At 34.6% G+C, this 15,660-nt stretch overlaps 1 protein-coding gene across 1 annotated transcript in view; it reads left to right on the plus strand.

The window, feature by feature from the left end:
- Nucleotides 1-15,660, plus strand: part of PPP4R3B (protein phosphatase 4 regulatory subunit 3B) — a 61,087-nt gene that overhangs the window by 40,234 nt on the left and 5,193 nt on the right. Inside the window, exons 11-14 of the mRNA XM_082356527.1 lie at nucleotides 3,259-3,428; nucleotides 5,431-5,570; nucleotides 5,969-6,153; nucleotides 8,206-8,408. Of these exons, the coding sequence (XP_082212653.1) occupies nucleotides 3,259-3,428; nucleotides 5,431-5,570; nucleotides 5,969-6,153; nucleotides 8,206-8,408 (698 nt within the window). The remainder of the gene's footprint in view (nucleotides 1-3,258; nucleotides 3,429-5,430; nucleotides 5,571-5,968; nucleotides 6,154-8,205; nucleotides 8,409-15,660) is intronic.

Genomic DNA, 15,660 nt, shown 5'->3' on the forward strand with positions numbered 1-15,660 from the left:
GAACCACTCCTGCTGCCTTTTACATCTGCTTCATCAAACTGTCATTTAGTAGTGACTCTTTTTATATTTTTGAGATATGGGCCTTGAAATGTATTTGTATAACTCAGGTTATTTATTTGAACATGGAAAATAACTTATGGGTAGCCCTTCAGTAGACCACTTGGACCAATAAAAGTCAAACTTAAATGCTGATGTTTGCTTAAATGTTGATTTTCGGTGAACCCTAACTTTAGTTTCCTCTCATAGTTTCACCTGCTGATGGAGGTAAAGAAACCTTCTCCCTCGAAATAAAAAGAGCCCTGTGGGTTTTTTCTGAGCATGAACATCATAGTTAAAATGTAACATTTAATTTAATGTATAGAGAAAAGGTTAATCTCCCTACTACTGCCTTTATTTTTAAGGCCTTAAAATAGCCACTGTTAACTGCCTGCACTACTTCTTTTCCATTCCTTTTTCCATACCTGTGCAAATTTACATAAACATTCACACATGTGTAGGTTTTCATGTTTTATTTTTATAGAAACAGGATCATGCTGACACACGTCTCAGCCCCTTAATAATACGCTAGGTCATCGGATATGGTGTGAATTAATATTTTTCCTAAACATAACTGAGTAACATTTCATAGAGTGGCTCTTTCACAACTTATTCTACCATTCTCCACTGCATGGATTACAGGATTGTTTTGGTATTTTGTCATTCCAAATAGCACTGTAATAAATAGCCTGGTATTGGGTTGGCCAAAAATTTAGTTCGGGTTTTTCCATAAAACCCGAACGAACTTTTTGGCCAACCCAATACATAAATCTTTCTTTACTGGTTTATTTCCATAGGATAGATTCCCTATATTGGGATTGCCAGAGCAAAATGTTTATATATTTTAATATATCCTTTTTCAATTTTAATTTACTTTCCAGATTACTTTCCCAAAAGATTGAAGCACTTGACATGAAGAATGCACTCAATGAATAGCGCTCATTGTTACTGTTTTTTAAAATGTTATCCAGCTGATGATGGAAAATGTATTCTGTTTGTGTTTTAATTTACATTTTCCTTGATAACATCTTTTTACATTTTAGTGCTTTTGCATTTTATCTGTTGTGAATTGCCTTTTATCTTTTTCTTAGAGCTCTTGTAAGAGATATTAGCAGTTTATCACATTTTGGGGAAAAAAATGTCCCAGTTTCATTTGTCTTTTGTCTTTACGTTTATTTATGGCATTGTTTTGTATATAATTGCTATAAGAGTCTTTATGATAACAAATATGTCTTATTTTTCTTTTATGACTTTCGGTTTTTTTGTCTTGCTTATTAGGAAAGTCTCCTATGTCCTAAGTTTATACAAATATTTTCCTCAATAATCTTCTAATATTTTTATTATTTTGTACATTTATATTTGTAATGCATCTGAAATTTGTTTTTGCATATGTTTTGAAGTGAGAGTCTAGCTTTCTTTTCTTCTGGATGTATAGCCAATTGTACTAACACCTTATTAAATAAACTATATTTTCCTTACTGAATTAAAATATCACTTTTGGTATTCAGTAAGTTACCATATATACTTGTGTCTTATTTCTGAACTATCTATCCTTTTATTTCACTACATAAAATGAATGGGAAAGTTTATTCTTACGCCATTATAGTATCTCTGTTGTAAAGTTTAATATCTGCTAAGTACCTCCTCAGGTTTCTTTTCATAATTTTCTTGGTTCTTGGACATTTGTTCTTCCACAGTAACTTAAATATAACTTTATCCAGTTCATCCTGATTGGATTTACACTAAATTTTTATATTAATTTTGGAACAGTTGATGTTCTCATACTAGGTTTTCCTATATGGCTTTCTATAAATAGTCCTTTCTGAAATGACTGCAGAATGGTCACATTTAAATGGATATAACTGAACAGATCTCCAGTATTTAAATGTTTATATTGCTTCAAGATTTCCATTATTATAAACAATGCTGTTTTAACTATAGCTTTGTGTGCATGTTACTTCATTCACCGGCAGTGTATGAAAGTGCCTGTTTGCTCAGGTCTTTGGCAATACTTCAGTCTTTTTAATCTTAAGAAAACTGTTTCTTATCCTGCCATGAAAAGAGGTGATGTTTTAAGTCTAGCAGTTCTGTCCACGCCTGTTTAGTCTTACAGTTATCATACATTTATACCTTATGTGGCCTATTTCTGTTTTATTTTCAGATAATATTTAGAACCTCTTTGGACCGACACAACTTCTTTTAATAACTTAGATCTTTGAACAGAGGGTTAAAATGAGAGAGTGACTTACAAAATCAGAAACCTTGTGTTTTAAAAGATGTGGCTAGTGGTATCTGTAGAATAAATTAAACTACTTAGGAGAGAGGTTACAAGTTAAAAGATCAAACATAAAAATAAGGGATTGAAATTACAGTATTTTGTGTTCCATAAAGGTTTTAGCAATAATATTGCTAAATTTGTTTAGCTTTATTTAGCTAGGGAAAAGACTAAAGGGAAATTTTCTTTTCAATATTCTAAAATGTAAAAAGCCAAATTATACTGCTTATTTGTTACTCTATCATTCTTTCACAGATACAGTCTGATCTGCCACAGTACATGTTTACCAAAGGTTAAACAGCTCATAAGCAATTGGTAAACAAGGGAGTGATGTTATTATAATCCGGAGGTAGTGTTGGTTCACAGATGATTTTCCCAAGGCAAAGAGAACTGGAATAGCTTTCATCAGAAAAGTAAAAAAACCTTTGGCTCTCCTGTATACTGGTAGCAGGAGCCCCTTTGGCTGTGTTTTCAGAAAGCTAAAAAGAAGCACCTACCTCCAAAGCTCCCCCAACTCCCCTCTTTGCCCTGTCCTCCAGAGAGGTAAGGCAGTCTCGGCTCTTGGCAGGTTGCACCATGCCTGTCCCCTTCTCAGTGACAGCCCCTACGGATTCCGATCTGCCTTCACTGCGTTGTCTCCACGTCCACCAGCACTGCTCTAAGTAGTGCCGGCATTTGTGTTGTATGGTTTTTGTGTATTTTTTAATCTCTCTGCCTTGTAGCTGTCTGTCTACCAATTATTGGGGCTTTCGTTAGCTCTCTACGTAAGTTGTACAAATTTTGAGTTGGTTTTTCCCTAATTCTGTTTTTCGCAAAATCCAGTTGTTCTTAGTGCAGTTTTGCTTTTTACTTTAGAAGAACATATACATTGCTTTATGTAAAAGTACCTGTATAATAATTAATACTAGTAAGATTAGCAACTTACTCCCTGTATTATTTTTAATTAGGTGCTCTTCGTTTTATGAGGCGGATAATTGGCCTTAAAGATGAATTTTATAATCGTTACATCACCAAGGGAAATCTTTTTGAGCCAGTTATAAATGCTCTTCTGGATAATGGAACTCGGTACAATCTATTGAATTCAGCTGTTATTGAGTTATTTGAATTTATAAGAGTGGTAAGTTTATATTAAAAGATTCTTAGTAAATTAAAATAATTATATGTTTAGTGATGTGAATATTTTAAATTGTGAAATTCAGCATAGTATTTTAAACTGCGTTTATGCTATATTCTCAGTTCCATTTTTTTGCCATATGTTTCAGGATATTTAGCATATGTGGACATTTCACTCAAGCATGCCATTCATATGATCTCTGTGATCTCTTGTAAGGGTAGTGATAAAAATGAATAGAAAGATTGAAAAATAATTCCCTTGGTAGACATTGATACAAAATGCATAAAAGGTAGGATATTATCATGGAATTTTAAGTTGAAGAAACTGAGAAGTTAGGTGAATTACTCCAACTGCCTTATTTTATAGATGAGGGCTTGAGACACCCAAAGTGATTAGCTGACCTATGCAGGTGCATTCATTTGGTTAGGAGCACAGGCAGGGCTTGAAGATATGGTGCAGCTCAGTCTTGAGTCTCAGTCAGGCAACAAAAGATTTGTCATAAAAAGATCTGGAGAGAGCTCTGTGTGAATAACAGGGATAAGATGAATAACTGAAGAACCGGTAAGATAAATTTACCCTGTCCCACACACTGAAATGATTCCACTGGAGGAAATGGCCACATGGTTAGAAAGAACTTGAAAAAAGAAAGTCAAAGCTAGAAATTCATTCTCTAGTTTTGTTTCTTACAAATCAGATTTGTACTGATGACACACTATTCTCACGTAAAGATTATTTGGCTGACTAGATTGTTTTTCTTAGAGTAGTCGCTTGCCAAGAGTATGGTTTGCAAAAAGGATGAAGAAGATAGAAGTACTATCTTTAGTCTTGGAAAAAAGGGAACATGGTTGACTAGCTCACCAAGAATCTGAACCCAGGTTCACAGTGTACTGTTCTATGAATTAGAGATTAACTTTTATATATTTTTTTCCTTTAAAATTTTTGTTGAGATATGGATAAAATGAATTGTAATGTTCACAGCCCCATCCCTATTCCTATGATTGAATTTGTTTTTCTGAAAATAATTTTGAGTGGTTGATAAATGTACATTGAATCCCAAAACTTACCTTTTTTTGTTTCAATGTGTAACACAACTATTTTACCTAGGTTTCTAATTTTTCTCCTTTGCATATTTTTTTGATTCAGAGGTTCAGGGGAACTAGTTTAAAGACATAACAGTCCTTAATACAACCAGGTTATGGTGTATCTTTTAAGGAAGTGGCATGTATATATCCTACCAGTATTAGTCCTGAATCACAACTTATTTATTTCTAATGATGAGCCTGCTTTGCACCCATTAATTTGCAGTGATCACTTAAAATGGTTCATTCAGAATTTAAAATTTATTACTGTCAGTTTATTTCACAAAAATTACACCACTAGAGAACTGTGGAAATATACAAGAGGAATTCAAGTTGTTTTACCAGATATGTATATGTGATATAGTCAAAGGAATCTGTTTATTTTTTAAGTAAGGCTTATCTTGTTTTGATAGTTAAACAAGGTGTCATCAAGTAATATCTTTCATTGTTTGTTGAAAATATAATTTCAACATCTGCTTTCTAACTAGGTGTGCACTCTTGATCAGGCCATCCAGTCTCTCTCATAGCCTCAATTTTCCCTTTCTGTAAAATAGGGATAATAAAACCTATTTTATAGAATTGTTATGAGGATCAAGTGAAATTGTACGTGATAAGTGCTTTTTAAATTGTAAGGTGCTATTATGTAAATGCAAAAAATAAACAGACAACATAAACTAAATACATTTACCTCTCAAATGTTCTTTATAGTCCCCCTAAGAGGGCTTCAGTGAATTGCTTCTCCTTTTTTCCAAGTGTTCTGTGGAGTCCTGGCTCATGTATAAAGAAACTAGGACGTTTATTTTTGGAAGATGATTTTGAAAAACCTTTTTTTTGATCAGCTTTGGAACTATAAAAAAAATTTTTTTAAGTTTTTCTTCTAACAAGCATTGTATTATATTTGAAATATAAATTTTGTGCTTATACAGGAAGATATCAAGTCTCTTACTACACATATAGTTGAAAACTTTTATAAAGCACTTGAATCGATTGAATATGTTCAGACATTCAAAGGATTGAAGACTAAATATGAGCAAGAAAAAGACAGACAAAATCAGAAACTGAACAGGTATTGTTTAAGTATATTGCATTTATAGCCTATAAAATTATGTTCAAAATCATGTGTAGTTTGATCTTACATATGAAATTTACCCAGGAATTTTCTTTCCATCATTAGATAGTACAGGGTTGTGTAGGAGGGTCGTATATTCTCCCTACACTGAATCTTTTATATGAAAAATTACTGCTCCATATCATAACTCAAGATAAATTTTTAGGTTGGTGTACAAACATCCTTGGAGTGTTCTCTGGCTTCTGGTTACATCTTATATCACAACTGAGGTGATAATGATATAAGTTATACTCAGTTAAAATTATTTCAGCTCCTCTTGGCTATACATATTTATTCTCATAATCTGGTCAGGAATCTTAAATTATTACTTAATATTTGTGATATATTTCTTACAGTGTACCATCTATATTGCGTAGTAACAGATTTCGCAGAGATGCAAAGGCATTGGAAGAGGATGAAGAAATGTGGTTTAATGAAGATGAAGAGGAGGAAGGGAAAACAGTTGTGGCACCAGTGGAAAAATCTAAGGCAGAAGATGATTTTCCAGATAGTTATGAAAAATTCATGGAGACTAAAAAGGGTATTAAAATTTTGAATTTTTGATTAGTTCATTCTCTTATTTAGTATAGAAATTATTCAGTTGTTTGTGAAGTTGTGATCATAGTTTATAAAGCATGAAAGACATGAATTTTATGCTAAATCACAACCTTTTAAAATTATCACTTTTTTCAAATCTGATTTTTCAAAACATTTTGTGTTTAAAATGTTTTTCTTGAAACTTGCCATTTTGTGATTCTCTTCATTTGCTGTTTATAAATTGCATTGTGTATACTTTGCCTTCTGTGAACAGTTGTGCTTTTATTTCTATACTGAAATAATGATAGAGATCATATAGATCCTATATGATCCTATAGACCATATAGAAAATTTCTAGAGCACTCTGTCATTTACAGCTGGAGAAACTAAGCTTAAAGAAAGAAGTACTTTACTCTTTGAAATTTTTAAATTGTTATAAAAGTTTCATAAAGATAAAATGTCAAGGGACTTCCCTGGTGGTCCACTGGGTAAGACTCTGTGCTTCCAGTGAAGGGGGCCCAGGTTCGATCCATGGTCAGGGAACTAGATCTCGCATGCATGCCACAACTAAGTAAGTCTGCATGCTGCAACTAAAAAAAGATCCTGCATGCTGCACCTGAAGATCCCGACCTGGAGCAGCCAAAAAAAATAAATGTTCAAAAAAAAAAACAAAGATAAAATGTCAAGAGCGGAAAAGTAACAGTAAAATTTCCTGTCTTTCAAATATGTTTAACTTGTTTATAAAACTAAGATCTTACTAGTGTTTTTCAGAAGAACCAATCACTTTAATTCTATCATTTAAATGTTTCAAAAAATTTATATCTTGAAAGGCAAAAGCATTTCCTAGACTTATATATAAGTTTGTGATTTTCTTTCCTTTTTTTTAATATATTTAATTATTTATTTATTTACTTTTGGCTGCGTTGGGTCTTCGTTGCTGCGCGTGGGCTCTCTCTAGATGTGGTGAGCGGGGGCTACTCTTTGCTGTGGTGTGTGGGCGTCTCACTGCGATGGCTTCTCTTGTTGTGGAGCAAGGGCTCTAGGTGCATGGGCTTCAGTAGTTGTGGCATGTGGGCTCAGTAGTTGTGGTTCGCAGGCTCTAGAGCACAGGCTCAGTAGTTGTGGCACACGGGCTTAGTTGCTCCGCGGCATGTGGGATCTTCCCGGACCAGGGCTCGAACCCGTGTCCCCTGCATTGGCAGGTGGATTCTTAACCACTGTGCCACCAGGGAGGTCCCTAGTTTGTGATTTTCAGTGTGTGATTTTCTAAAGGCATTTCTCATTAGTTAGTGTTACATTAATTTATTACATTTTCCTTGAAACTGTTGCTACCAGCCTCACTCATTTTCCACTCATTACTGCCATAAGTTCTATTTATTTCAGCCTGGGGATCACAATAGCCTATTAAAATGTCCTAAGGAATAGGTACCTTTTGGTAGCCAAATTCTTCTACCTTTACTCATTACAGGCACTGCCCTGAGTACTGTCAAAAGAGGCAGTGAGGCCATAGTTGAAGTAGCATCCAGTTAAGAAACATAATCAAAAATAGTGGCAGCCAGATGTTAAAGGATAGTAGATACCTTTGTCATAAAGGAAACAGATAAAGGAACCTGGAATATTCAGGAAATAAATGACTGATAAACATGATCCTAATCATTTTCTTTAGGCATTTGGAATATTATTGACTTGTGGGAGAGATTATTAGGTTTTCACAATGAGTATGGAAGTGTAGAGTCAGTGAGTGGAAGCTGCAGAGAGACAATGAAAGGAAGAGTCAGACAGCTAGAGTCCTTGGAAGAGTCCTAGATATAGCAGTGTAGAATTCTAGCATACGGTGGCTGATCTGTTATATGATTCTGAAGTTTCTTTCTAATCCTGAGATTTCTAAGACTTCAGCTAATAAAGACTTATCATTGTACACATCATGCTCTACCCTGTTAGCTCTTACAAAAAAACAAAGGCACTGTTTTATAAGTTTTTAAATTATTGTTCTTTTCAGATGCTTTGACTTAGCAATATTTACTGATAAAGATTCAAATTTTTACATTTGCTTTAGCAAAGGAAAGTGAAGACAAGGAAAACCTTCCCAAAAGGACATCTTCTGGTGGCTTCAAATTTACTTTCTCCCACTCCACCAGTGCTGCTAATGGAACAAACAGTACAAACAGTAAATCTGTAGTGGCTCAGACACCACCAGCAAGTTCTAATGGATCCTCTTCCAAAACTACAAACCTGGCTACATCAGTAACAGCCACCAAGGTATGTGAAACTGCTCTACACACAAACTTCGCTTTTTTCATCTGTAGAATTATTTCATGTTTCCTGAAGAAAATTTGGATAATAAAAATAATCTCAAAGAAGAAAAAAAGTTGCACACATTATCATCAGAGAACGTGACTGCTCACATTTGATTGATTTTTCTTTAGGTATATGGGTTTATCTGACACATAATTACAGTCTCTGTATAAGCACAGTTTTGTATCCTGCTTTCATTCATTATGAGAATTTTTCTCTGTTATTAAAACATTGTTGAGGACTGTAGAATTTCATTTGATTTAGCTGTATCATAGTATTTGTAAGCATCCCCTCCCCCCACCAATATTTTGGAGCACATAAGTTGATTCTGATATTCCACTGACTACTGGCATTGTTGCATTTTAAGTTATTTTCTTGGATAGATGAGTAGAACAATGTTCTCACCCATATTGTCAAATTCCTCTCCAGAAAGGCTATACGAGTTAATGTTACCGTAAGCATCGTACGAGTATGCTTGGTTCACTGCAGCTTTGCCACTGTTATTATAATGATTTTTAATCTTTACCAGTTAGGGAGAGGAGACAGTATATATCTTGTTCCCAGTTGTGTCATTTGTTACTAGTAAGGTTGAATATTAGCCTTTTGACTTTGCTCTTCTGTTAATTGTTCATAGTCTTGCCTTTTTAAAAATTGGTTTATGTCTTTTTAATATGAGTGAGTCTTTGGTTAAGAATATTAACCTTTTTGTCATTCACATAGCAAACGTATTTCCCATTGGTTACTTTTTTTATGTAAACAAGTTTACATTTTATATAAAACTTTTTTCTTTCATTTACATTATTATTATATGTAATATGTCCTTTTCCCCAAAAAGGAGTGGCTTAAAATAAAAAGGCATAAATAAAGGACAACTGTTAGTATAAGGATAGAAGGCCAAGAGAAGGCCATAGTAGAAAACCTAAGTGAAGTGATGCTTCTTGTTTTGAACACAGAATATAAGTCTGAGTTTATTTATTTTACAAAAATGTAGAATCTTTCTTCAGTATTGTAGCAAGGTGGGCTCTTGACTAAAGATCACAGAAGTAGCATTTTCAATAGGATTCTCCTGTTTGTGAAACACAGTTTATGTTATTGAACAAGAATTTTTAAATTTTCATTTTTTGATAAGACAAATTTAGTGTAATATTATGACACTATATTAAGAATATTTGCTGTGGAGTTATATTGCTTGGGTTCAAATCTTGGCTGTGCCTCTTTCTATGTGTTTGACCTTGAGTAAATTATTTAATCTCTCTGGGCCTTAGTTTTCTCATTTTAAACAGGGATAAGACAGCACCTCCTTTATAGGTTTGTTGTGAAGGTTTAATTATTTAATAAATGTACAGAGCTTAGAACACTATTTGGCACATTCTCAATATATACTAGCTTTTCTTTTTTTTTTTTTTTTTTTTAATCAATGTAATATATGCACTTACATTTAAAAGAAAAATAGCATTAAAAATATTGAAAAAAAAAGTCCTCTTTTCTTCTCCGCAGCGAAAGCTTGGAACTCTTCTAGCTCTTTCTTCTATTTCTAAATAATATGCTAATACTGCCATATTGTTTTACCACTCCGTACCATATCCTCACCCTTATTACTCTCTGTATCACAATTTTTGGTTAAGACAATATTTGATAATATTATAGCTATAATAACATAAATATTCTTTATTCATTAATTTTTTTCCTGCTTTTTTCTTTTTTTTTTCCCTGCTTTTTTTCTATACTGTGTTTTTCTTTATAACTTTTCTCTTTTTATAGAGTAAATGACCTCTCAGGTTAGTTTCCACATAGTCTCCCCCTTGGAGACATCTCTCTTGCAGTCTCCCATCTTGTCCCAGCCTAGATTGGTTCCTCTCCAGACTTGTTGCTCAGCTGATGTCTTAAGGCTGCCTCTGCCATCACCCTAATACTTCCTTTTGCCTTTCTTCTTTTTTTATGTTGATTGTTCCCTGGATCTCAGGTCTCTGTTCTCTTTCTTGATTTTCCATCTCATTTTGTTGGAGCATACCCTCTCTGTTTCCTGAGAAAAGAATTCCATGAGAGATAAAGTTTGAGACCTTGCATGTATGAAGATGTCTTTATTGTATCCTCGTACTTGATTGACAATTTAACTGAATGTAGAGCCAAATTAGAAGTAATTTTCTTTCAAAAATTTGAAGTTATTGCTGCCAAGAAATCCAGAGACATTCTTATTCCTGATTGTGTGTGTGTGATTTTCTTTGATTCTTCTTGGAAGCATTTGGGGTTTTATCCCTGTATTCTGAAATTTCAGGATGACATACTTGGGGCATTCTCAGCTAAACAGCCATGACCTTTAGTTTTGGGACATTTTATGCTCTTTCACTATAGCTTATTGTTTGGATATTGGGCCTTATAATTTTCATAATTTTTCTCTCCTATTACTCATTTTTTTGTTCTATTTTCTGGGTTATTTCCCTGAGTTTTTAATTTACTGTCCTTCCAGATAATTTTTTATTTATGAACAAGCAAAATCAAGTGCGAACACAAACACATATTTCACCTTTTTTGACACTAACAGCAGATTGCCGAATACATTTGTTCTACATCTTTTGGGGAACAGATAGAAAAATAGCGATTGTTCTTGGAAAACAAATTAATTGCTCAGTCACTCAAGACTATCACAAAAGTTTGATATTAAGGAAGATAGGAGCTCACAGAGTAAAGTACTAGTTATATTGGCTCTCAACCTTTTTCAACAAACTGACCACATTTCTAAGTGAAGGCAAGTTCTTTATCACCAATGGCCCTTTAGCCATTTTCACCATCATTGCTTTTCAGGTGTCCAGCAAAGTGATTCAGAGCTAGATAGATTAGATAAGATAGATAGATTCTTTTTTTAGGTCCTTTTCCATTATAGGTTATTACAAGATGTTGAATATAGTTCCCTGTGCTATATAGTAGGTCCTTGTTGGTTATCTGTTTTATATATAGTATTGTGTATTTGTTAATCCCAAACTCCTAATTTATCCGTTCCCCCCCCCCCACCTCTTTTCCCTTTGGTAACCATAAGTTTCTTTTCTATGTCTGTTAGTCTATTTCTGTTTTATAAATAAGTTCATTTGTATCATTTTTGTTTTAGATTCCACTTACAAGCAATATCATGATGTTTGTTTTTCTCTTTCTGACTTACTTCACTTAGTATGATAATCTCTAGGTCCATCCATGTTGCCTCCGATGGCATTATTTCATTCTTTTTTATGGCCGAGTATTACTCCATTGTGTATATTTATCACGTGTTCTTTATCCAGTCATCTGTCGACGGACAGTTAGGTTGCTTCCATGTCCTGGCTACTGTAAATAGTGCTGCAGTGAACATTGTGGTACATGACTCTTTTTGAATTATGGTTTTCTCAGGGTATATGCCCAGTAGTGGAATTGCTGGGTCATATGGTAGTTCTATTTTTAGTTTTTTAGGGAACCTCCATACTGTTCTCCATAGTGGCTGCACCAATTTACATTCCCACCAACACTGTAGGATGGTTCCTTTTTCTCCACATTCTCTCCAGCATTTATTATAATGTAGACTTTCTGATGATGGCCATTCTGACCAGTGTCAGATGTTACCTCATTGTAGTTTTGATTTGCATTTCTATAATAATTAGTGATGTTGAGCATCTTTTCATGTGCCTGTTGGCCATCTGTATGTCTTCTTTGGAGAAGTGTCTGTTTAGATCCTCTGCCCATTTTTTAATTGGGTTTGTTTCTTTGATGTTGAGTTGTTTGAACTGTTTATATATTTTGGATATTAACCCCTTATTGGTCCTATCATTTGCAAATCTTTTTCCCATTCAGTAAGTTGTCTTTTCGTTTTTGCTTTGCAAAAGTTTTTAAGTTTAATTAGGTCCCATTTTTTTATTTTTGCCTTTATTTCCTTTGCTTTAGGAGACTGATCCAAAAAAATATTGCTACAATTTATGTCAAAGATTGTTCTGCCTATGTTTTCCTTTAGGAGTTTTATAGTATCTGGTTTACATTTAGATCTTTAATCCATTTCAAGTTTATTTTTGTATATGGTGTTAGAGAATGTTCTAATTTCATTCTTTTACATGTAGCTGTCCAGTTTTCCCAGCACCACTTGTTGAAGAGACTGTCTTTCCATTGTATATTCTTGCCTCCTTTGTCGTAGATTAATTGACCATAAGTGCATGGGTTTATTTCTGGGCTTTGTATCTTGTTCCATTCATCTATATGTCTGTTTTTTGTGCCAGTACCATACTGTTTTGATGACTTAGCTTTGTAGTACAGTCTAAAGTCAAGGAGCCTGATTCCTCCATCCCCGTTCTTCTTCCTCAGTATTGCTTTGACTATTTGGGGTCTTTTGTGTTTCCATACAAATTTTTAAATTTTTTGTTCTAGTTCTGTGAAAAATGCTGTTGGTAATTTGATAGGGAATGCACTGAATTTATAGTTTGCCTTGGGTGGTATGGTCATTTTAACAACATTGATTCTTTCATTCTTTCATGGAAAGAACACAGTGTATCTTTCCATCGGTTTGTGTCGTCTTCAGTTTCTTTCATCAGCGTCTTATAATTTTCGTCACCATCATTGTTGATTGCTACAGTCGAATTGATTGGTTCTTAAAATTAAATAGATCAGGTGATAATTTGTCTGTTTTCCTTTGGGAGGCATCCTAAAGCTCTAATATATTTTTTAAAAATCACATTCTTTGAAAATTTTATAGTTTTCAAGCCCAGCAAAACAGTAGCTACTAATGAAATTTATTATTTTTGGCTGCATTGGGTCTTTGTTGCTGCATGTGGTCTTTCTCTAGTTGTGGCAAGTGGGGGCTACTCTTCATTGCAGTGCACGGGCTTCTCATTGCAGTGGCTTCTCTTGTTGCAGAGCATGGGCGCTATCTACGTGCATGGGCTTCAGTAGTTGCAGCACATGGGCTTCAGTAGTTGCAGCATGTAGGCTCAGTAGTTGCGGCACGAGGGCCCTAGAGCGCACGGGCTTCAGTAGTTGCAGCACATGGGCTCAGTAGTTGTGGCTCACGGGCTCTAGAGCGCAGGCTCAGTAGTTGTGGCACACAGGCTTAGTTGCTCTGCAGCATGTGGGATCTTCCTGGACCAGGGATCGAACCCGTGTCCCCTGCATTGGCAGGTGGATTCCTTAACCACTGCGCCACCAGGGAAGTCCCTACTAGTGCAATTAAAAGATATTTTTTTAAAATATGAATGTTGTAGAGACACAGACTATTACTTCAGCTGTAGAGCTGTAAAATATATGCACATTTTCCTTGAAGAAAAATACTTACAAAATCAGAATGAGAAGCCATTAGCGGGTGCTAAAACAAACACTTCTTTTGCTACAGATTCACAGAAAAAGAAAACACTGCATCTTGCTTTTTCACATGACAAGCTTATCTGGATGAGCGTTCCATATCAGGACATAAAAGAACTTCCTCCATAGAATTCCGAAGTATGGATGCATATGTGACCTTTTACATACAACATTTCACATACATGTGTATTTCTATAGAGAATGTGCATTTACAGTTTTGACAAGTGTTATCACATATAAATGCTCAGTAAAATAGGAATAAATGGATAATTTCTTAACATGATATATATGGCTGATACCAAAAGCTAGCTTTATCCTCAAGGAAGAAATATTAGAAGCATTCATACCAAAGTCAGGAACAAGACAGGACGCCACTATCACTGCTGTTATTTAACCATTGTTCTGGGGTATTGGCCAGTGCAATTAGGTGAGATAAAGAAATTAAAGCTATAAAAATTAGAAGATATAAAAGCTATCACTTTTGCTGGTGATTAAAACGAAATTTTACTCATGTTTATATAAAAATTACATGATATCAAAAATTAGAAGATATAAAAACTATCACCTTTACTGATGATTAAAAATTTTTAATCATGTTTAAGGAAGATCTATGTATTCTTTTTTTTTTTTTTTTAATTTATTTGGCTGTGGCACTCGGGATCTTTGTTGCGGCATGCAGGATCTTTTAGTTGCAGCATACAGAACCTTTAGTTGCGGCATGTAGGCTCTTAGTTGCAGCATGCAGGATCTGGTTCCCTGACCGAGGATCAAATCCAAGCCCCGTGCATTGGGAGCATGGAGTCTTAACTGCTGGACTGCCTGGGAAGTCCCATCTATGTATTCTTTATTTCATTGAGTGAGTAGAGCAGGGGTCCCCAACCCCCAGGCCTGTTAGGAACCAGGCCGCATAGCTGAAGGTGAGTGGCAGGCGAGCAAGCAAAGCTTCATCTGCTGCTCCCCATCACTCACATTACAGCCTGAACCATCCCTCCCCCCCATCCAAACCATGGAAAAGTTGTCTTCCACAAAACCGGTCCCTAGTGCCAAAAAGGTTGGGGACCACTGGAGTCAAGGATAATTCTTGAATTCTGTCCCCTTAGATTTGTTAATATGATGAATTATGTTAAGTTTCCTAACTTAAAATTTGTCAGTTTTAGTTCATAAAGAGTCATTGTTTCTTCATAGGTTTTTGTTATTGTTACATCATTTGTTTCGATCCCTTCTTTCATATTAGAAATGTTTCTCAAGTGTCTGGTGATGCTTGGATTTTCTTTCATATTAAAAAGTAAGGTAGTTTGGGATTGACATGTGCACACTGCTGTATTTAAAATGGATAACCAACAAGAACCTACGGTATAGCACAGGGAACTCAGTTATACATATGTATATGTATAACTGAATCACTTTGCTATACACCTGTTAATCAACATTGTTAATCAACTATACTCCAATACAAAATAAAAATAAAAAGTTAAAAAAAAAAAGAAAGCCTTGAGGAGAAGTGCCTCAGTGAGGTGCTAATCTATTTATGCAGCAAAAATATAAAATAAATTCATCTGCTAGGCTCACAGCACCAAACAAACAAACAAACAAAAAAAAGTAAGGTAGACTTTTCAACAAGACTGCCAAGACAATTCACTGAGGTAAAGAATCATCTTTTCAACAAATGGTGTTAGGACAACTTGGATATCTGCATTCAAAAGAATGAAGTTGGACCCTGCCCCTCACCATGTTACAGAACTTAAAGTAGACAAAAGATTTAAATATAAGAATTAAAAGGATAAAACACTTAGAAAAAACTACAGGCGTAAATATTCATGTCCTCAAATTATGCAGTGTTTTTTTTTTTCTTTTTGTTTTTATTCACCCCACGGCTTGTGGGATCTTAGTTCCCCAGCCATGGATCGAA

The sequence above is a fragment of the Balaenoptera borealis genome, assembly GCF_965194805.1.
Source record: "Balaenoptera borealis genome assembly, chromosome: 15".
Taxonomy (NCBI): domain Eukaryota; kingdom Metazoa; phylum Chordata; class Mammalia; order Artiodactyla; family Balaenopteridae; genus Balaenoptera; species Balaenoptera borealis.